Raw genomic sequence first — 21,423 nt, forward strand, 5'->3', positions numbered from 1 at the left:
TCTGCCCACCCCCCACCCCTGCTCGTGCTCTGTCTCTCTCTGTCTCTCAAAAACAAATAAACATTAAAAAACTTTTTTTTAAAAGTAAATGGTCTACATGATGAATAAATTCCTCATCAGGACAAGGTGATGAGACATAGATGAAGCCATATCACTGGTAATCCTTTTGAAAATCAAAGTTATAGAGCAACAACTTACCTTTTTATCAGTTAGTTAAGTAGAAACTTCTATGTGAATTTGGAAGCACAGGGCATGTTAGAATATTACCTTTCTAATCCTTCCTTGCAGTTATACCTTCTTGTAACCACGAGTGTCCTTAATGTCCCTCTAGGTGGTTCTTCCTTCTCTGGCCTGTTTGAGGATAGCAGTTTATGAAGAAGGAGGTAAATTTATCGGTCACCGGATCTTGCCTGTACAGGCAATTCGGCCAGGTACGAATAGTGTGGTGAGAAACTATTTATCGAAGTTGTAAAGAAAACCATCACTGCCATCTGTGATTATTAAAGCATGATTTAGGAAGCTATCTGAAGACTCGATGCCTTATAACAAGTGTTTTATCTTTATGCTCACAGGTCTGTGGGTTCACAGGGTGTGGCTGGGCTCAGCCACAGCTTCGGGCTGTGGTCTGGAGTTAGGTCTGTTCCACATGTGCTCATTCAGGGGCCCAGGCTGAAGGAGCAGTGGCACTCACAGTGTGGACTTTTGTGGCAACCCACTGGAATGCAGAAGGTCAAGCCTGACTCTGCAAGTTCATTTTAAGCCTCTGTTTGAACCACATCATTAACAAAGCAAAGCATATGGCTAAGCCCTAAGTCAAGATATCATGTAAAAGAATTTGGACCAATAATTCAGTCTATGACGTACAGTTTTAAATTCTCTTTTGTGGGGAAAAACATGATTGGGAAGGAAAATGATCAGAATTGACATTATTTTCCTGTCTGCTGAGAAAAAGAATATCACTCAAAACCATGCAAATTAAAATGAGAAAGAAGTGACCTGTTTGTCATCCAAAGTCATCCAAGATAAACGCTTCCATCACATAGATGTTCCTGTGTTGTAACTAACATTGTGGATAAAATACGCAATGCACAGTATTAATGTCACCCTCCAGGCTATCACTACATCTGTCTGCGGAATGAGAGGAACCAGCCTCTGATGCTCCCAGCTGTCTTTGTCTACATAGAGGTGAAAGACTATGTCCCAGATACATATGCAGGTAAAAAACCTGACTCGAGGGGATATTTCCATATGGGGCCATCCATATTTTTGTGGGTTAGTGGAAGGAAAACTGGACCAAAACTAGGCAGGAAATTCTGGCCTCAGAATCGCTTCTATTTGTGTATGTATGTTTATTAAATTGCTCAAAACTTTGTGAATAAGTTTTAATTTAATTTCACTTAAGTCCCAATAAAGTATTGAGCATATTTATGTACTAATAGTAGTATTCTTTTGGGGCCAGCATTTTCTAATCCAGGCTACCTGGTACTACAGCAGTGTATCTAGGTCTGTACAATGAATTTATCTTCAGCCAGTTTTAGAAGCCAGGTCCTTTTTGTGGATGAGATTCTAAGTTTAGAGGAATTAACTTGTGACAATGTCAACCAGGAATCATAAATTTAAATACTTACAATGTTAAGTAGCCTAGTTGTAAGGTACTGGGGAGTGGTGGAGACTATGGCAAACTTGGAGCACATGTCCATCCAAAGATGGCAACCATAACTCACTTCAGGTAGACAGAATCACATGTGAATGAGTCTCGTACTGCCAAACATTTGGATTGTTTCAACAGTCTGGAAAACAGGTTTTTTATGTGAAAGGTCTTCATTTATGAAAGACCTATTTGGGCCAAATAGGACAAGTGTGTGGGCCATTGCTGGAATGGATGGACCTCTCAAGAAGAAAAAAAAAAGTACAGAGCATTGAGGCATCCCAGGTTGGGGTCTGTCCAGTTTGGTTGTCAGAGCTGAACTCCTTTGAGTTTTATCTTCCTGAGGTTGTAGCAAAGAGTCTTGACTCTTGTCCATTTCCAAAATATTGGATGGATGAGTGGGTAGTTACATGGTTAGATGGAATAGTGGAAGATCGATGATGAATCAGTGGATGGGTGTGTGAGTAGACAGGATGAATGAATGCATGGATGGATGAGTAAATGGATGGATGGTAGGTAGGATAGATGGGTGGATGACTGGATGGATGAATGAATGGTGGATAATCAATATATCTAGGACCTTTGATCCTAAAATGTCTCTTCCGTATTTAGATGTGATTGAAGCTTTGTCAAATCCAATACGATATGTGAATCTGATGGAGCAGAGAGCAAAGCAACTGGCTGCTTTGACACTGGAAGATGAAGAAGAAGTAAAGAAAGAGGTGAGAGAGTGTTCTAATCTTATGCATGGCATTAAGCATGATTTCCACACCCACTGGCTGGCTTTGCTTATGTAACATCACACCTCAGGAGAAGAAAATAGCACATTGGAAAACCACTTTGATGGAGCTCAGCATTAACTCATAAAACATCTACATGATTGACTGAATTGTTCATATTTCATTCTCTTCTGGTATTCTGTGGCCAACACCAGCATCATATTTTGACTACACTGAAAAGTCCACATCTTGCCATTTCAGGTGAAAGTTTCTAACTGATTTCATATTGATTAAAGGTGATTAAAGCACTTAGAAAAGAAGATGAGCATCAAGTCATTTAGTATTTTCTTTTGTCTTTAATCTAAAGTGCAGGATTTTCAAAGTGCTTTTGTGACTTCTTAGAATTCATAAAGTACTTAATACAAATACTTGGTGCATAGTATGGGCCATAAAATGTTTACTATTATTATTTCATTTTATACTTATATATTATAATATATTTCCAAATAATTGGTATATTTTTCTAAATTAGATGTCACAATGCAAAGAATAATTAAGGAAGTTCTATAAATATTAGAAGTGAAATTTAAAAATATAAGGCCTCTATGTAGACTAACAACCCTTTAATTTTTAAAAAAGTGAAATATGATTTAATGATTGAAATGATACCAATATTAAACAGAGTGAAGGAAATGAGCTCTTTTTACATTTCACTTGAATATTCAGAGGATAAATTCATGGAAAAAGATGGGAAAAAATGGAGGGAGAACTATCAGAATGGGAAAAACATTTTGAAAATTGTTTGGATAACTATAATACCAAGTCCATTAAAGTTAATATTATTTATTAAATTGATTTTTTCTTATTCCAAAAGAAACCTGGGTTTCTCATAGAAAAAAATTTTAAATTAAAAATGATAAAAGAAAAATCCCAAAGATATTACCTATAATTCAAACACCTAAACCACCCAGACTTAACACTGTATATATGGAGTGTATACGTACCTAGTCTTTTTATGCACAACTATTACTTTTTCATAAAATGGGACAATATTCACAATCTGTGTTTCAACTTTTTATTTTCACATACTGCGTACGACATAACCTTTAATGACTTCATCATAGTCTTCTGTCATATAGCCATATCATAATTTATTTTTCCAGTCCCCTATTACTGGATATTTGAAGTGCTCCACTATTTAAACAGACCTTCAATAAATATATGTAAATACATTTTTGAGCATACTTATGGTTATTTACTTGTTTTCTGTATAGAATTTTAGAAATTTTTGATTTATTGAGCTAATAATTGAGCTTTTGATATTGAGCTAATTAAACATGAAAGGGAAGGGAAGGGAAGGGAAGGGAAGGGAAGGGAAGGGAAGGAAAATATTTAACATAAGAGTAAAATTTTCCAGGGCTGCCTGGGTGGCTCAGTGGGTTGAGTGTCCCAACTCCTGATTTCAGCTCAGGTCATGATCCCAGGGTCATGGGATCAAGCCCCATGTCATGCTCTGTGATGAGTGTAGAGTGTGCTTGGGATTCTCTCTCTCCTTCTTTCTCTGCCCCTCTGTCTCTTCCCCACTCACATGCACACATGCACACACATACTCTCTCTCTCTCAAAAAAAATAAATAAATTAACATTAAAAAAAAAGTAAAAATTTCCAGGCTGTTGTTTACACTGGTGGCATCATATTCTATAGGATCAATAGGCAGTGAAATTTAAAGTTAGACTAGTAAGTTTCATAAATAATGCCACATACCTCACGTATGCCATAATTAGGGTTACAGGAAAATTTTCACTGCCAAAAAATTATGCCTAACAGAAGATATGAATGTGCTTCCAAAGTTATTTGTGCCTGTAACATCTATTCTTAGCATCCGCAGAGGGGGGAAACAAAACAGTGAGAAACACTTGAGCCCCTGCTTGAATTTTGAGGGGTTAGTCCAAGCACTCACTGCTCGTGTGGGGCCCACATCTGGATGGGTCTTCACATGCTGCAAGCAGGTGCTACTGGGGTCCTACCCAGATCTTCTTTTCAAGGGCTGCCTCACCCACTGCTGCAGGTGTGGGCTACAAAGGGCTTGTGGCCATAGACTTCTCCAGAGGACTGGCCTGGGCTGAAAGGAGCTACCTTCCTGGAGATGTCTGGCAGGTTATTCTGGGAAGGGGGTGACCCATGCCCAGCAGCTGAAAGATCTAGGAGAATAAAAGCCTTGGTCCCTTGCTGCTGGGTGGACAACTTCTGTGATGCAGTTCACACTCCTGAGCCCCCATTGGATCAGACTAAGGCAGGACTCAGGCTGAGACCATATTTCTCTCTCTTTTTTTTTTTTAAGTTTATCCTTTTATTTTGAGAGAGAAAGACAGAAAGAGAGAGAGTCAGAGAAAGAATCCCAAGCAGGATCTGCATTGACAGCGCGGAGCCTGACACGAGGCTCGAACTCACAAACCGTGAGATCATGACCTGAACTGAAACCAAGCATGGGAGACTCAACAGACTGAGCCACCCAGGCGCCCCTCCCCTTTTTTTTAAGCTGAGACCACATTTTAACTTAATCTTCTTTCCCTGTCTTACCCTGCTTTCTTCATCTTCCTGCAGTTTTCTCCTGAGAGCAGTGTCTCGATAAATCATGCGTTCAAGCACCTCGTGTTGAATTCTGACTATAGGGAATGCAACAATGCCAGATAGCTGCTGCTTTATACTTGAAGTCAAGGATGAATGCCCTTTCTGAATCTTTTGCCTGGGAACCAGAATTTGAATTTTGACAATAGTATGTCTTTAATTCTGGTGGTTCTTCACAGATCATAGTACTTCTCCCCCCGCGATGGTCTTTGAAAAGATTAAGAGGAGAAAGATTCAACTAATTTCTCATTTTGCTCATGTAGACACCAATATGGAAGTAGAGGCTCTCCTTAGAAAGTTACAAGAAACTTTGGAACTCTTTTCTACCTTCTTTGGCTTTCTAACATAAAATATAAAATATAATATAACATAAATAAAATATAATTCAAAGTAAAGATAATTTATGTAGATGTTAATAATCATTAATAACATTCTCCTCCAATTAGAAAAACAGGAATCTCTTTAATCAACTGGATATGTTTTATTTTCTAGGAAATAGAAGTTCAAAGAAAGCATTTGCAAGTTAAATTGCATGTACTATCACTATCTAGAAACAATACTTTTTCTATTATCAGTTTCTATCTATTCATTAGCTAGGTTCTCCAAGAGTGAACACTCAGTTGAAGAGAACATTTCAAGACACTACCAATCTCTCCTTATATAGTACAAAAATTGACGTAAAAGTCTCCTAATGGAGTATTTTACTGATGTACCAGAGACCATTTTTCTAATGACTGCAAAAAATGTCACTCTAACAAATAGGAGATCCACGGCCTTCAAGATGTCATGGATTCTTTCACACTGCCATCCTTTCAAAGCCTTATTTTTGCACCAGACAGCACATATCAAAAATCTATGTAGAAAGAATGCAACACCAATGGATATAAAATATACAGAAGTAGCATTTTAGGTCAACTTTATTTTTGTTTCACCTCTAGCAATAGTGATCAGCAAGGATTTTCAGTAAATGTATAATGTTGGTTAATTGAGAAGATATTTAGACATTTCCAATTTTAGAAATAATTTTAGAGACATTGAATTCCATAAATTCCATATGGTCCAACAGAGAAATTATAATTTTTTCTTCCTTTGAAATGTCAAAACCCTAAGTGACCTCATTTTTGAAGCTGGAGGGAAAAAATCATTTGCCCTTACCATGTAATGGTAGGAAGGAAAAGTCATTTCACACCTTTGAACACCGGTGTGCCCTTTATCTTGTCTTGTAATGATGTAAGTTTGTTTGAATGAGGCCACTGAAAATAAGTAGCTGTGGTTTTCTCAAAAGAAAATTCTATCTAGGACATGGCAGGCACTGGAGACACTATTTTAGCAGCAAAGACTTTTTTAGTATAATCCTTTTAACTTGGTAGTTATAAAGGTCATTTCTATTTGAAAATTAAAGACTTCATTGGACTGCAAAATATTCCCAGATTTGTAAGACTTTAATAAATTATCTTCATAGAGTAATTTGCAAACCGAATAAGTAGGCAAGTTGAAAATTCCCCCATGCTTTGAACACTACACATTTGTCTCAGATCATGTGAAAAGATAGATAGATGATAGACAGACAGATAGATAGATAGACAGATAGACAGATATCCAACATATATTTATGTAATAATAGAGATTTGCGTGGTTGGATTTATTTTTTCTGTAAAAACAATTGTCATTCAGGATGCTGGGTTAATAAGGTTGTGAAAAGCTGACTAATCTTAATTATAACAAAGGCTTTGTAATATTCATAGTTATTTCTTTATTTTAAAAAGGTATATAAATTTTTTTTAAATAATAAACCACACACGTACACACAAAGGCCCTCATTAGTCTTGCAGAAACTTTTAACATTTTTGGTGTATATCCTTATAGCACATTTTCATGTATATATATTTTTCTTTAAAAAAAACGATTAATTTTTAAAAATGGTTTCACAACCCTACTGTTTTAATGTGCTTATAGAAATGCCTAATGAGACATAAGTAATACTCCTTCTTTCATATTTTTAAAATACACCTGTAAAGAGAAAGAAGTAAATATCCAATGTATTGATTACAAAATGTTATGTGACATTATTAATGTCCAAATGCAATATTTAAACATGTCTTGTTTTAACACGTCAGGATATGCAGAAACATTTTACTGAGTGCTTACTATGTACATAGCACCGTTCTGAGCCCTTTATTTTATTAACACACTTAAGTCTTAAAATATCCATACGTCTTAGTTACTATTAATATCCCCATTTAACAGATGAGGAAACTGCGGCACTGGGAGATTCAGTTCCTCAGCCAGTGTCACACAACCAGTAAGGAGCAGAGTTGGTGTTGAAATCCAAGCAATCTAGCTCCGGGAGTCATATTCTATACCAGCATTTCTAGAAGTCCAATGTGTAAACCAGGGTCTTATGATAAAATGCTGATCCTGGTTCAGTAGGTCTTGGGTAGGGAGAGGCTCAGCATCTCTCATAAGTGAGTGATGGGGTAATGCATGTAGCATACTTTGAGTAGCAAGGTTCTATACTACACCCTGTTGTACTAGCTCAGTAACAAAACTGAAATACTCTAGCAACCTTTAACAAGAACTAGCCCTTCATTCATTGTTCTGCCCTCTATTGCATGTTGCTTGGCTAACTGAGCACAGAATAGAAGACCTTTACCTTAAATAGTAACATCCTTTGAGCTGAATTTTTGTTGAATCAAATGTCAAGATTTCCTTCCCCCACTTTAAATCACTCGATATTACTGTTCTGCAATAAGTTAGGTTTATATATGTAGATTCTATTTGAGTAGTTTGTACATTGGCTTCTCCAAAATTCGTTTACCCCCCCAACTCAAACCTTCTAAGTTATAAAGGCTGCTGCATTCATTCACCAAGTGTTCATTTCCACTCTTGGAGAAAGTTATGATCTAAGACAGAGTACATGATGCCCCAAACCTTGCTCAACCCTCAAGGCCAAAATTTTTATTCTGAAGAGTTCCCTCTGTCATCTGTGTGTATTATACAAGTGAAGGTGGGGGAGTGGCCTTCATCTCATTTTGATGGTGAAAGGGATAGTTGTTTAGTAATTCCAAAGTTTCATTTATTCCAAGAGGCCTATGTTTTAAGTTGTCAGACTCATGTGTTCTTATAAGTGAGTTGGAATATATCAAAAATAATTTATTTCCTTCTTCAGTATATGACACTGTGGGCATCTTCGATGAGATCTGATTATTTGACAAGAAAAAGGTTTGATGATCTGGTGTGAATTTCCCCAGTAAGATAACAACGGCAAAACCCAACAGCAAAAAATTCAAGGTGGTACTCTCATAAGGTTACAGTGTTTAAGTCAAGAAAACCTGGAATGCCTTTTAATACTTCTAAAACAGAAGCATGGTACCTCATCCATGGTTCAAGAATTTGGTGCTGAAATCAAAGATGAGGTTTGCTGGACAGTTTGGAATCTCTTTAAATGAAAAATTTACTCCTCAAATAATAATTTAGCAAATTACCAACTTATAGAAACAATAGTTGCTCACAATCCCTGAACTTAAAGCATCCCATAAAGTAGGAAGAGAAAGTTTGCCTTTTTGGAGATGATCTTTAGATAATGACACCATCCCTTTCATTTCTGTACAGGTTTGGAGTTTACAAGGCATTTTATTGGGTGCCCTGGATAAAACTGAGCCATAATGCATAACATGTAATCCCCATCTTTAAAAGGAAACAGTTGCTTATAAGGGTAGATCGACTTGCCTAATATCAGTAGTCACAAAATAGAGGAACAAGAGTTTTTTTAAATGAGTTCTCCAGAGAAGACCCTTATATGCATTTGATGTGAAATTACTCAATGACTGATTCAGTTTCACTGCTTTCACAAACCTCCTCCATTAACAATTTTTTAAATGTTGATGAATTTCAATAAGGAGCTTTGGGTTCATCTGCCTAAAACAGCAATACATCCAGAAATTTGAATATTGGAGTCCGTGCCATGTCCCCTACCATAGGGACTGTAAAAGTGTGACTCTCTTTTTAAATTTTTTTTTTTTTCAACGTTTATTTATTTTTGGGACAGAGAGAGACAGAGCATGAACGGGGGAGGGGCAGAGACAGAGGGAGACACAGAATCAGAAACAGGCTCCAGGCTCTGAGCCATCAGCCCAGAGCCTGACGCGGGGCTCGAACTCACGGACCGCGAGATCGTGACCTGGCTGAAGTCGGACGCTTAACCGACTGCGCCACCCAGGCGCCCCAAAAGTGTGACTCTCAATGACAAGGTTTTTTCACTGTCTAGAGCAAGGCCTCTCAGATTTTAATGTGCATACAGATCACCTGGGGATCTTGTTACAAAGCAGATCCAGATTTAATTGGTCTGAAGCAGGGCACAAAATTCTGCATTTCTAACAAGCTTCCAGGTAATGCTGATGCTACTGACCTAAGGACCAAATTTTGAGTAGCAAGGCCCTCAGACTTAAGCATCTGTCAGAATCACCTGGATCACTTTTTTTTTTTTTTAATTTTTATTTTTGAGAGAGAGAGACAGAGAGACAGAGTGTGAGTGTTGGAGGGCCAGAGATAGAGGGAGACACAGAATCCAAGGTAGGCTCCAGGCTCTGGGCTGTTAGCACAGAGCCCCATGCAGTGGCTCAAACTCACAAACCAGGAGATCATGACCTGAGCCAAAGTCAGAGGCTTAACCGACTGAGCCACCCAGGTGGCCCATTTCTTAAAGCACAGATTGCCAGGCCTCACCCTGAGAGTTTGTGACAGACTAGGTCTGGGGCAAATTTGCATTCCTTTTTTTTTAAGTTTATTTATTTATTTTTAGAGAGAGAGAGACCCAGCGAAGATGGGGCAGAGAGAGAGGAGAGGACAGAGGATCCGAAGTGGGCTCTGTGCTGACAGCAGAGAGCTGGATGCGGGCTCAAACTCATGAACCTTGGGATCATGACCTAAGCCAAAGCCGACACTTAAGGGACTGAATCCCCCAGGTGTCCCTGAATTTGCATTTCTAATGAGTTTGTAGTGATGTTGATGCTGCTGGTGAAGGAACCACCGATTGAGAACCAATGCTTTGGAGCCCTACATCTGTGTCTTACAAGGGGCCCTCCCCACGTGGAATTAAAAAGCCGGGGCGCCTGGGTGGCGCAGTCGGTTGGGCGTCCGACTTCAGCCAGGTCACGATCTCGCGGTCCGTGAGTTCGAGCCCCGTGTCAGGCTCTGGGCTGATGGCTTGGAGCCTGGAGCCTGTTTCCGATTCTGTGTCTCCCTCTCTCTCTGCCCCTCCCCTGTTCATGCTCCGTCTCTCTCTGTCCCAAAAATAAATAAACGTTGAAAAAAAAAAATTTTAAAAAGCCATTATTCCAGACACTCTAAAATGTCAGCTTAATCACAGAAACCCAAGTAGGGCTCCAGGAGAAACTCTCTTCTTGGGGAGTTGTCCAGGATCTGTTCTGTGAGCAATTGACCTTAGTCTTTGCCACATGATTTGGCTTAGCTAGTTGGAAAGATCCATTCCCACAAGATGAATGTTAAGGGCGGTTGGTCTAATACGCTTTAAAAAGAGTCCATGATTTATGCCCACCTATAAAGAACTCATTTCTTCTGATTTCTTTGGAGACTATGTCAAGTATTTCTAATAAGTTAAAGTTGGCAGGAACAATAACATATATAACATATATAAAATAGTATCTCCCTTTAATCTTTCTGAATAAACTATTGTCATTATGAATTGATGCAAATTCTCTACAGACAAGAGAACAGCATCTTCATTCACTCAGTGATTCGTTCATTCAAGAAAATTGTTTCCTTATGCCAGCATAACAATTAGGTGGTTCTTTAGTTTCAGGAACTTGTCATTGATAGTATATCTAGTGATTATGCATAAGCAGAAAACAAAATGTGGATTTCTTCATTTATTCATTCAATAAAAAAATTTTTGAACACAACTTTGTCAGTCACCATGCTAGGCATTATATACTATATACATATAGTGATGAGAAAAGTCAGATGCTGTCATAGGCCTTACATAATCTAGAGGAAGAAGCTAACAATTAAAATTCATGCATATACATGTAAACTTGCAGCTGTCATAAACGTTTCAAGAAAGATACCATGGGAATACTGATGATTTTTTCTGTGATCACAGATACGACAAAAACTGAAGTCAACAGATGAATTTATTCAGCTCCTTAAAGCTATCTTCTCCTTCTAACTCACTCTGGTAGATTTTTCAAAGTATGGTTTTGCCATCATTTATTATAAAATTTTTCAAACGTACCCGAATATTGAAAGGATTGTATAATGAGCATCTATATATCAATCACCTGGATTCCACAATTTAAATTTTGATGCATTTCCTTTATGACATCTATAGCTATCTGTCCATCCATCCCTCTATCCATCCATTATTCTATCTTATTTTTTGATGCATTTCAGAATAGTCTGCAAATATTAGTATACTCATCCTAAAAGGCTTCAAAATACATACATCAGGAAGTGGTTTTTAGAAATGTTTTTGATTCCTTAGAAATGTGCAGTAGAGGGGCGCCTGGGTGACTCAGTTGGTTAAGCGTCCGACTTCGGCTCAGGTCATGATCTCACGGTTTGTGAGTTCAAGCCCGCATCAGGCTCTGTGCTGACAACTCAGAGCCTGGAGCCTGTGTGTCTCCCTCTCTGTCTGTCCCTCCCCTACTTGTGCTTTGTCTCTCAAAAATAAATAAATATAAAATTAAAAAAAAAATAAAAAAAGAAATGTGTAGTAGATACATTACTTAATTTCATTCAGGTGGTATAAATTCAAGGTATGAATTGTACATGTTATTTAACAAAGCTCTTTTTTGAGGAAAAAACTAGTTCTGACAAAGCCATCCTCACTGCCCTTATCTGTCTTGAGTGGACTGGATTTCCACATGATGACATTATAAGCCTTGCCCTTGATATTCTGTAAAAACTGATGACCTTGCATCTTCCTCATCTGGTATCTGCATCAAGACGCTGTCATTCTAACCACTACATGGAAAGGACTATATGTTCTAGGTGACTCAGCACCCAATACCTTTAGGTGGCCCATGACCCAACACCTCCAATAGTACAGTAAATATTTCGTATTTGGAAGACCCCTTACTTACTATATCATCCACTCAAATAAATGCCCCCAATTCTAGTTTTCTACTGCTTGTCAGATCCAAATTTGCAATGTCCTGGATGGAAATTTTTTCGACCAGTGTACCAAATGGCATCTCCTCCAACACTTGTAAAAATGGCCTTTCAAATTATCCTTTTACTGACCTACTTGTGTTATATTTTAAACTTACTTCTTTTCATTTTGGAAATAGGAAGGATATTATTTTTTACATGAAATCTTGGCTTTAACAAGTCCTTTATTCCATGTTTTGAAGGAAAAAAATGTAATTCTCCAATTTGGCCATTAGAGGGCAGGCACCCACTTCTGCTGCACAATTGTTTCCACCCAACTAAGCAGTAGCCAGCGCAACTAAAACACTATATTCTCTGAACCTTCTTTCTTTGGAATTTATTTCATTGGATCCCAGGAATCTCTCCATTAAATTGAAAAAGCAGACATTTCTTGTTCTTTGTTTCTATAGTAATTTTCACTACAATATGAAAGGATTTCATGTTTCTTTTATTTGAACTCCTAAAAAAGAATATTTGGGAAAAGCCTGGGGAGAAATAAAGTCATGGGTGTTGACTTCCACTGATTCTTTGAGCAGGATAAGGAATTTGGCTTTTGCATTTCAGCTTACATATCTATAAAGGGGAATTATTCAACCTTTCAGTGATGATGTCAAAACATTTATAATGTTATATTACTATAGATATTTTTAATTTTTCAGCTCTTGTGTTTAGCTGTTCTATTTAATTCATTTAGCCTTTTATACCTGAATGCCTTTTCAGTGTAACAGAGTTAGCTCTTTGAGAATGATGTTTACATTTATACATCTCTGTATTTCAGCAGCAAGTGAAGTTACTATTGTAGTTCTGTAAACGTTGCTGTTAGTGTAGAATACAGAGTGAAGGAGACCCATAGTGAAATTCAGGCTTTAGACTCTAACACATATTCAGACATCATTCCACTGCTGTGTGGACTCTAGCAAGTTTTGTGACTTTTAATAAAGTCTTTAGTAAAGACCTTTAATAACACCTTGGATTTCTTTTCTTTACAGTGGAGTCAAAAGGGCAGCCTACATTGGCCTCAGTGAGGCTGGTGTGTCTAACAAGATTAAGCACTTGGTGATTGACAGCTGTCTGTTACCACTTTCCATGAGGGAAGGGTCAATTAGAATTTGTACGTAGTGTCCCTGGTTAGCAAAATACTTTAAACACCAGTCTTCTCAATTTGCCGCTATAGATTCTTACTAGATTAATAAATAAAATTTGTTTTCAGAATATCATAAGAGACACCTGACAAGTGTCAACCAACAAAAAATAAACAAATAAATAAATAACAAAAACAATAAAATGTCGAGGAGCCCCCAAATTCCTTAGTCCAGCATTTAGTCCTCCTCACCCATCCTTTTCTTTCCACCTTTGTCCGGCCACTGGGGCAAGAAGGTGGGATGTGGTGGGCTGCAGATCATCTGGCCCACTGCCTTTCCAGCACACCCTTCTCGCTCCACTGTTACTATGGGTGCATTGCCTGCCCTGACACAGTCACAGAATTCCGGACAAACTCTGCTCCTCCAAGCAGAGTGTACAGATGGCCAGCTTCGGGGCCAGATGTGATCTGAAGATGTGGTTTGTTTGGCCTCAGTGATTTAAAATTAGCAGATTTCATGCAAAAAAAGTTTTCCAGCTTTACTCGAAGCCTGGGCATTTAAAGGCTGAAGCTGAGTGGCAGTTGCCCCCTTTCCAGGAGCCCCCTCTCCAGCTCCAGGCATGGCCCTACTTTGTCCTGTTGCATTAAATCTGGTCCGCTTTGCTCATTTCCACCATTTCCATTAAGTGTCCATTAATGTACAGTGTGAATGGCGCCCCCTGGGGATTATGCAATACAATCCACCTTGCCTGGGAAGGCATCTACCTGTGTGACCGCTGGACTGAGTGAGCGTTTCTCCAAAGCTTACCTCAAAATCCAGCACCGAACCTTGCTGGTCTCTTTATCCTCAATTACAGCTATAAAGTGTGTGCCTGTATGTTTACTCAACATTTATCTGCTTTAAAAAAAAATCTCTGAATTCATACATTTTGTCAGTTTCTGGGATGTAGGGCTTTGTCTTACATAACCTTGATAAGCAAAGATTTATTTTTCCTTCAACTTGACTCAAGTTGATGACTGAGCTTGGTTTCCCAAGGGCATACAGCTACATGGAATGTCTGCAAACCTGATACAAGGCAAAAATAAGCTGGCTGGATTCATTTTGAGCACATTTTTAGCCTGATACCCCCAAGACAGTAATTTTGGCTGCCAAAAAAAGCCACATGTCATTGCCTTCATGGAACCTGGCTTACCATCACCTCCTTCTTTCCTGTATCAAAATTTTCGTTTACCCTAGCTTTCTCCAGAGGGCTGATTTTAGCCAGCGATCACATTGGGGAAAATGTGACTTATCTCCCACATGGTTCCAGAAACCTACCAGGCTATCGATGGGGAAGGTCAGATGCCCATGGAACAGGAGCACCTTCCTTCCCTGTCTCCCAGGCAGCTGAGTTTGGGCACCTCCTGTGGCTGGGAGGCTGGGGAGCTTTCCCCTACCTTATTCGAACCAGGGGACAAGGCCCAGAAGTTGACTTTGCTGATGTCCCAATGCTGTTTCCCACCTTCCCCTTCATTCAGTCCCTCCTGTGCATTGTAAATGCATATCCTTTATGAATTTTGTGGGCAAACACCTATGGCATTTCAGCCTTCTCAAGTGTCCCACAGACCCAAACACCTGCAGGAGTGAGGCAGGAAAAGTCTAAATAAGTAAAGAGGAAATGATCCACAGAGGGGCAGAAACCACTAGATTCTAGCCCAACACGGGGAATGCAGGCCCAGTGTTGCCAATTGTATTTTTCAAGAAAAGTAAGAAATTCATTTTATTAACATAGAAACTCCTTAATTAAAATACTTGGCAACATCAGGTGAGCCCAAGAAAACATTTCCATGTGCTCTGTTTGGACCCTATGCCTCCAGTTTGCAATTTTTAAAAAAGATTTACTTAAGTAATTTCTGCACCCAACGTGGGGCTCAAACTCACAACTCTGAGATCACGAGTCACATGCTGCTCTGACGGAGCCAGCCAGGTGCCCCCAGTTTGCAATTTCTTGGTAAAGAAAAACTATACAATCCTTCTCTTTGGCATATTGATGCTAGGGATAATTTTCCTGATGGATGTAACTTAATAATGCAGCCAAAACAGAATTTACCCATCCAAAGTAGCCGTTTTTCAAAAGGCAGAGTTCTAGCATGGTGAGTTCTGTAGGCTGGCTGAGCCTCTCCGTTAGGCTCCTGCCTTCTCCCTTCACTTCCAGCCACTAGTCCCAGGGTTTATCTCTTCCATTTCAATAACATTAGTCATGAGCAGGCCATGGGAGATACATAGGGATGATTTGCTGAATTAAAATAAGTTCTGCTCTCATTTAAAGCAGTTTTGGAACTCATGTTTTAACGATGCTTTGGGGGGACAGTGTAAAAGCCACTTGTGACAGTCATTCTCATCTTACATTTTATAAAAATATTTTCATAGGACCTTCTGCTAGTTGTAATTACATGAGAAAATGTCATAATGTTAGGTTCTGAATGACTTCTGGCTATTTCCTAATATATTTTTGTACTACAAAGTAGAACACTGGGTTACCCATTGTCAGTAATGTCTGCCATGAACCTGGAAGGCAGTTCTAAGAAAAGAGTTGCAGAGCAATTAAGAATTGAAAAGCTTCATTGTAATGGTATGTGATGACCACTGAGGCAATTATTTTATAAGGAACAACACTTATTCAACAAACATTTATTAAAAGTCTATTTCACATAGGACACAGTGGACTAGCTGCCAGAGGGAATGGAGTGGAGATTTCATAAATTCCAGTGCATTAATTATGATTATTCAACGATAGTATTGCACAAGCTTAAAAGCTTTATTTAGTTTACACACACCTATTCACTCTTTGCCAGGAACTATTCTAAGAATTTTGTAAATATTAACTTATTTGAGGGGCGCCTAAGTGGCTCGGTTGGTTGAACGTCCAACTTCAGCTCAGGTCATGATCTCACAGTTCATGGGTTCAAGCCCCACATTGGGCTCTGTGCGGACAGCTCAGAGCCTGGAGCCTGCTTTGGATTCTCCCTCTGTCTCTGCCCCTCCCTCACTGATGCTCTGTCTCTCTCTCTCTCTCTCTCTCAAAAATAAATAAACATCTAAAAAATTTTCAATTAACTTATTGGATCCTTTAAACAATCTTAGAGTGTGGGTAATATTAGGACACCCAGTACATACATATCTTCATCTATAAAGATGAGGAAATTGAGGCAGATAGTTAAGTGACTTGCACTGCTATTAAGTGGCAGGGCCAGAATTTGAACCCAGGTAAGTTTGACTCCAAATTCTATTCTTGTAACCATTGTAACAATTAGCTATGGCTGCATAACACACAACTCCGAAATGTAGTGGCTTGCAACATCAATGGCTACATACTACTTTTCATGAGTCATTTGGTCAGTGGGGCGGTTCTGCTGCTTTGGACCAGGCTCAGCTCATCTTAGCTGGACTCACTCCTGTGTTTGTCATCACCTGGGGCTGGCTGGTCTAGGAGATCCTTACCTAGATGACTCAGCTTTCCTCCACAAAGTCTCCTCCTTCACTGCTGTAAGCAGGGGTCTGAGAAAGACGGGAAAAAATCACAAGTGCCTTTTCAATCTGCTTGCATCAAATTTGCTATTCTCTTATTTGGCCCAAATAAATCACATGATCATATCCAGAGTCAATGTGAGAGGGCACTACAAAAGGGCATAGACATTGGAAGGTGTACAAACTGGGGCTTTTTAATACAATTAACCTACCATAGTCACAGTTAAACACCGTGCTGTTTTTACCCTGCTCTCTAGACAGCTTCAATTGGATATTTCAGATTCCAAATGAATTGTGAAAATTCTATCAAATGTAGCCTTGTTGGTTTAGGAAGGTCATAAAAGAACATGGGAAAAAATGTGAAAAGTGAAACTATGTTTATGATTACAGGCTGATCCTGGGGAAACACCATCAGAAGCTCCAAGTGAAGCCAGGACAACTCCAGCAGAAAACGGAGTGAATCACACTACATCCCTGGCACCCAAACCACCCTCCCAGGCTCCCCACAGCCAACCAGCTCCAGGTAAACACTCTGAAAAGAGAGCCTCCAGTTTATTTGTGACACTGAAGGAGATAGCACAATTTGGCTCCCTAGAGCATCAAGTGAGCACAGATGCATGGACTTAGGAGGATATGTGTATTGAATGAATGAATGAATGCCAAAAATGTATGATGAATGGGGGCGCCTGGGTGGCGCAGTCGGTTAAGCGTCCGACTTCAGCCAGGTCACGATCTCGCGGTCCGTGAGTTCGAGCCCCGTGTCAGGCTCTGGGCTGATGGCTCACAGCCTGGAGCCTGTTTCCGATTCTGTGTCTCCCTCTCTCTCTGCCCCTCCCCCGTTCATGCTCTGTCTCTCTCTGTCCCAAAAATAAATAAACGTTGAAAAAAAAAAATTAAAAAAAAAAAATGTATGATGAATGAATGAATTAATTTATTTATTTATGCCCAGAGACTCATGAGTGCTTATCTAGCTCTGACCATAACTTACAAAGCTACGACAAAGCATCACCCAGATTTCCATGTCTTTATTTATAACCCACGTGCTGGCAGGGTTTGTGAAGTGTTCTTCATGTACCTCCTAAACAGCTACGCTTTACAAGCATCTTCTTAGTTCTACCTCACCAATTAAGTCTCTGCCAAGAATTCCTTTCCTTCTTTCTTCAACTTATTTTTCAATGACCTTGGGTGTCAATCATGTGCTGAGCACTTTGCTCAGCTCTTCAAATGGATTGACTCATTTCACCCTTAGACTGGGGCTATAAGGGTAGATTCTGTCATTGTCCCCATTGGGCAGATGAAGAAACTGGGTTTTTTTGTTTGTTTGTTTTTGAAACTGGTTTTGAGATGAAGAAGCACTTCCTGAAGGCCACATAGCTAGTGAAGAGTGAAGTCAGCAGGGCATAGCTCCCTGTGAACTCAGTTCTTGCTTTCAGCAACTCTGCTCCTTCCCAGAAGTCCACTCATGTCTCACTTCTCAGAAAAATCCTGATTTCAGTGCAGCTAACTTTGACCTTGATCTAAGACTGCATTAGGCAATTTTCTGTCATTTGTATGTCCTCTTTCTATCTATCTACCAATAGATGGTAGGCTTCCCAGGATAGGCTTCAATCTGATGCTTCTTTTGCACAGACCTGAGGAATATCATGTACTTAATAACTTTTTATTGAATGGGCTAATATGAAAGTAAATAAAAGGGAGAAGAATTTCCTTTTATGAAGGTATGGCTTCCCATCTTCTTCCCTCCTTTTCCTACTACAGCATGGTAGTGATGAAATCCAGATCTTTTATTTGGGAGGGGAGGTGTATTTCTCATGGGGGAGAGTGAGATTTTAAAAAGAACAAATACTATATTGGGGCGCCTGGGTGGCGCAGTCGGTTAAGCGTCCGACTTCAGCCAGGTCATGATCTCGCGGTCCGTGAGTTCGAGCCCCGCGTCGGGCTCTGGGCTGACGGCTCAGAGCCTGGAGCCTGTTTCCGATTCTGTGTCTCCCTCTCTCGCTGCCCCTCCCCCGTTCATGCTCTGTCTCTCTCTGTCCCCAAAATAAATAAACGTTGAAAAAAAAAAAAAAAAAAGAACAAATACTATGGAATTTGTATCAAATGCTCATGAACTGCGGCCTGTACTTTTAAGAAGTTTGTTGAGATCAAAAATGGTTGAGAAGATTTGATCATAAAGAGTGATATTTTCAAATGAAGATTTTTATATACCAAATACAAACATTTTGAGTACTTCTGGAATATAAATAAGTCATTGAAGTGTGTGAGTAAATATAGTCTTATGCTTTGGAGAGTATAAGAAAATTTGGCATTTTAGCACTTGATTTTTTTAACTTGATATTTTGAAATACTTTGACTTACAGAATCGTTTTTAAAATGGAACAGAATGCATTGCAAAAATGGTCTCCTCTTCCTTAGTGTTAACATCTGTCAGAGTCATGGTGGCAGTTACCAGACCAGGATATTCATGTTGGCACAGTATTTGGAACTGAACTACAGACCTGGTTGGCACAGTACTTGGAACTGAACTTCACTCACTTCCTACAGATGTCTTTTTATTGTTACAGGTTCCAACTCAGAATCCCACATTGTATTTAATTGTCATGTCTCTTTCGGCTCCTTGAATCTATGACAGTCCCTCAATCTATCCTGTCTTTTATGACCTTGACACTTTTGAAGAGTACTGGTCAGTTATTTTGTGAAATATCCCTCAATTTGGGTTTGTCTTATGTTTTCTCATGATTAGAGTGAAGTTTTGCAATTTTGGCAAGCATATCACAGAAACAATGCTGTGCCCTTCTCCATGCATGATATCAGGGAAGCCTGATGTTAGTATTTCTCATCATCGGTGATGTGGGATCACTTGGTTAAGGTGGAGTCTGCCAGGTTTCTAAACTGAAATTTATGATTTCTCCTTTATAGATAATAGTCATCTTAGAGGAGATTCTTCAAGACTATGCAAATACCCTTTTTCTCCTTAAACTTTTGTCCAGTCATTCTGGTATCCACCAATGAATAGACTTTGCCTGCCACAATTATTGTTTTTAATGTTTATTTTTATTTTTGAGAGAGAGAGAGACAGAGCATAAGCAGGGGAGGGGAAGAAAGAGAGGGAGACACAATCCAAAGCAGGCTCAGGCTCAGAGCTGTCAGTACAGAGCCCAACACGGGGCTCGAACTCACGAACCGCGAGATCATGACCTGAGCCAAGTTGGACGCTTGGCTGACTGAGCCACCCAGGCACCTATTGCCTGCCACAGTTATTACTGCCTGCTGGTCAGCATTTGATTTTTCTAAGTAGGCTCCATGCTTGCACACCCAGGGTGGAAGCCAAAGTGAGGCTTGAGCTCACAACCCTGAGATCAAGACCTAAACTGAGATAAAGAGTTGGATGCTTAACCAACTGCGCCACCCAGGCGTCCCAGCAGTTGATTAAAAACAAAAAAAAACAAAAAACAAAACAAACAAAAAAAAAAACAACACTTGCCATTCGTGATTTGGCCAAAAGGTGGCAATAGCATTGCTGAAATGGAGTTTGTTGACAGGAGTTTTGCTTCAAAGTGGAAGGATGTCCTTTCAGTGTGTTTATGAAGCATATAAATTCACATTTACTTAGGTTTGCCTCAAAGTAACAAAATGAAGACTTTGTTTGGAATGTTGTGGGTTATTTATTTATTTATTTATTTGCAAATTATTTTCTCCTACATTTTGTTATTTATCCATAAAGAGATTTACACTCAAGAGTCAAACTTAATTGTTATACGGGAAGAATACAATTTAAAAGTTAAAATTAGGGGCGCCTGGGTGGCGCAGTCGGTTAAGCGTCCGACTTCAGCCAGGTCACGATCTCGCGGTCCGTGAGTTCGAGCCCCGTGTCAGGCTCTGGGCTGATGGCTCAGAACCTGGAGCCTGTTTCCGATTCTCTGTCTCCCTCTCTCTCTGCCCCTCCCCCGTTCATGCTCTGTCTCTGTCCCAAAAATAAATAAATGTTGAAAAAAAATATAATAAAAAAATAATAAAAAAATAATAAAAAAATAAAAGTTAAAGTTAAAGGGACTGTTTCTTTTTTTTTTTTCTTTATTTCAGGTTCTGTAAAGGCACCTGCCAAAACAGAAGATCTTATTCAGAGTGTTTTAACAGGTAAATGTCACCCTCTTCCCCCATGGAATTAGGCAGCTGAATATTATACAATATAAGTATTTAGAGAGAGATTTCCCTTCATCTCTGAAAAATAACATCATATTTCTTCTCTAAAAACATCTACAGGTATGCAGTCCTAGCTAAAGCCACATTACACAATGTAATCATATCATCACAGAGAAGTAACTGTGTTTGGCAGATAGGACTCTATTGGTATAAAACTAATATATTTTCACAAGATAACTATTTTAGAATCAAAAGATAGTTTCATACTGTAAGTGTGACCCAATGAACAGGAATCCATGCCTTCCCAAAGTGCCGACAATAAGCCATATTTTATTTTATTTTATTTTAGGCCAGGAAAGATGTATATTTTATTTTATTTTATTTTTTAATATGAAATTTATTGTCAAATTGGTTTCCATATAACACCCAGTGCTCATCCCAACAGGCGCCCTCCTCAATGCCCATCACCCACTTTTCCCTCCTTCCCACCCCCCATCAACCCTCAGTTTATTCTCAGTTTTTAAGA

General features: G+C 39.2%; 1 protein-coding gene and 1 long non-coding RNA gene across 4 annotated transcripts in view; one reads left to right on the forward strand and one right to left on the reverse strand.

Annotated features, from left to right (window-relative positions):
- The window catches only part of PLCB1 (phospholipase C beta 1), a 699,274-nt gene that overhangs the window by 565,601 nt on the left and 112,250 nt on the right, over positions 1-21,423 (forward strand). For all 3 annotated transcript variants that reach the window (XM_045445282.1, XM_045445284.1, XM_045445283.1), the window contains exons 21-25: positions 332-431; positions 1,112-1,216; positions 2,261-2,370; positions 17,145-17,277; positions 20,838-20,891. In XM_045445282.1, coding sequence (XP_045301238.1) covers positions 332-431; positions 1,112-1,216; positions 2,261-2,370; positions 17,145-17,277; positions 20,838-20,891 — 502 coding nt within the window. The remainder of the gene's footprint in view (positions 1-331; positions 432-1,111; positions 1,217-2,260; positions 2,371-17,144; positions 17,278-20,837; positions 20,892-21,423) is intronic.
- LOC123580493 overlaps positions 1-21,423 on the reverse strand; it is a 58,074-nt gene that overhangs the window by 10,205 nt on the left and 26,446 nt on the right. The window lies entirely within an intron of this gene.

This window comes from Leopardus geoffroyi, chromosome A3 (assembly GCF_018350155.1).
Source record: "Leopardus geoffroyi isolate Oge1 chromosome A3, O.geoffroyi_Oge1_pat1.0, whole genome shotgun sequence".
In the NCBI taxonomy this organism is placed as follows: Eukaryota; Metazoa; Chordata; class Mammalia; order Carnivora; family Felidae; genus Leopardus; species Leopardus geoffroyi.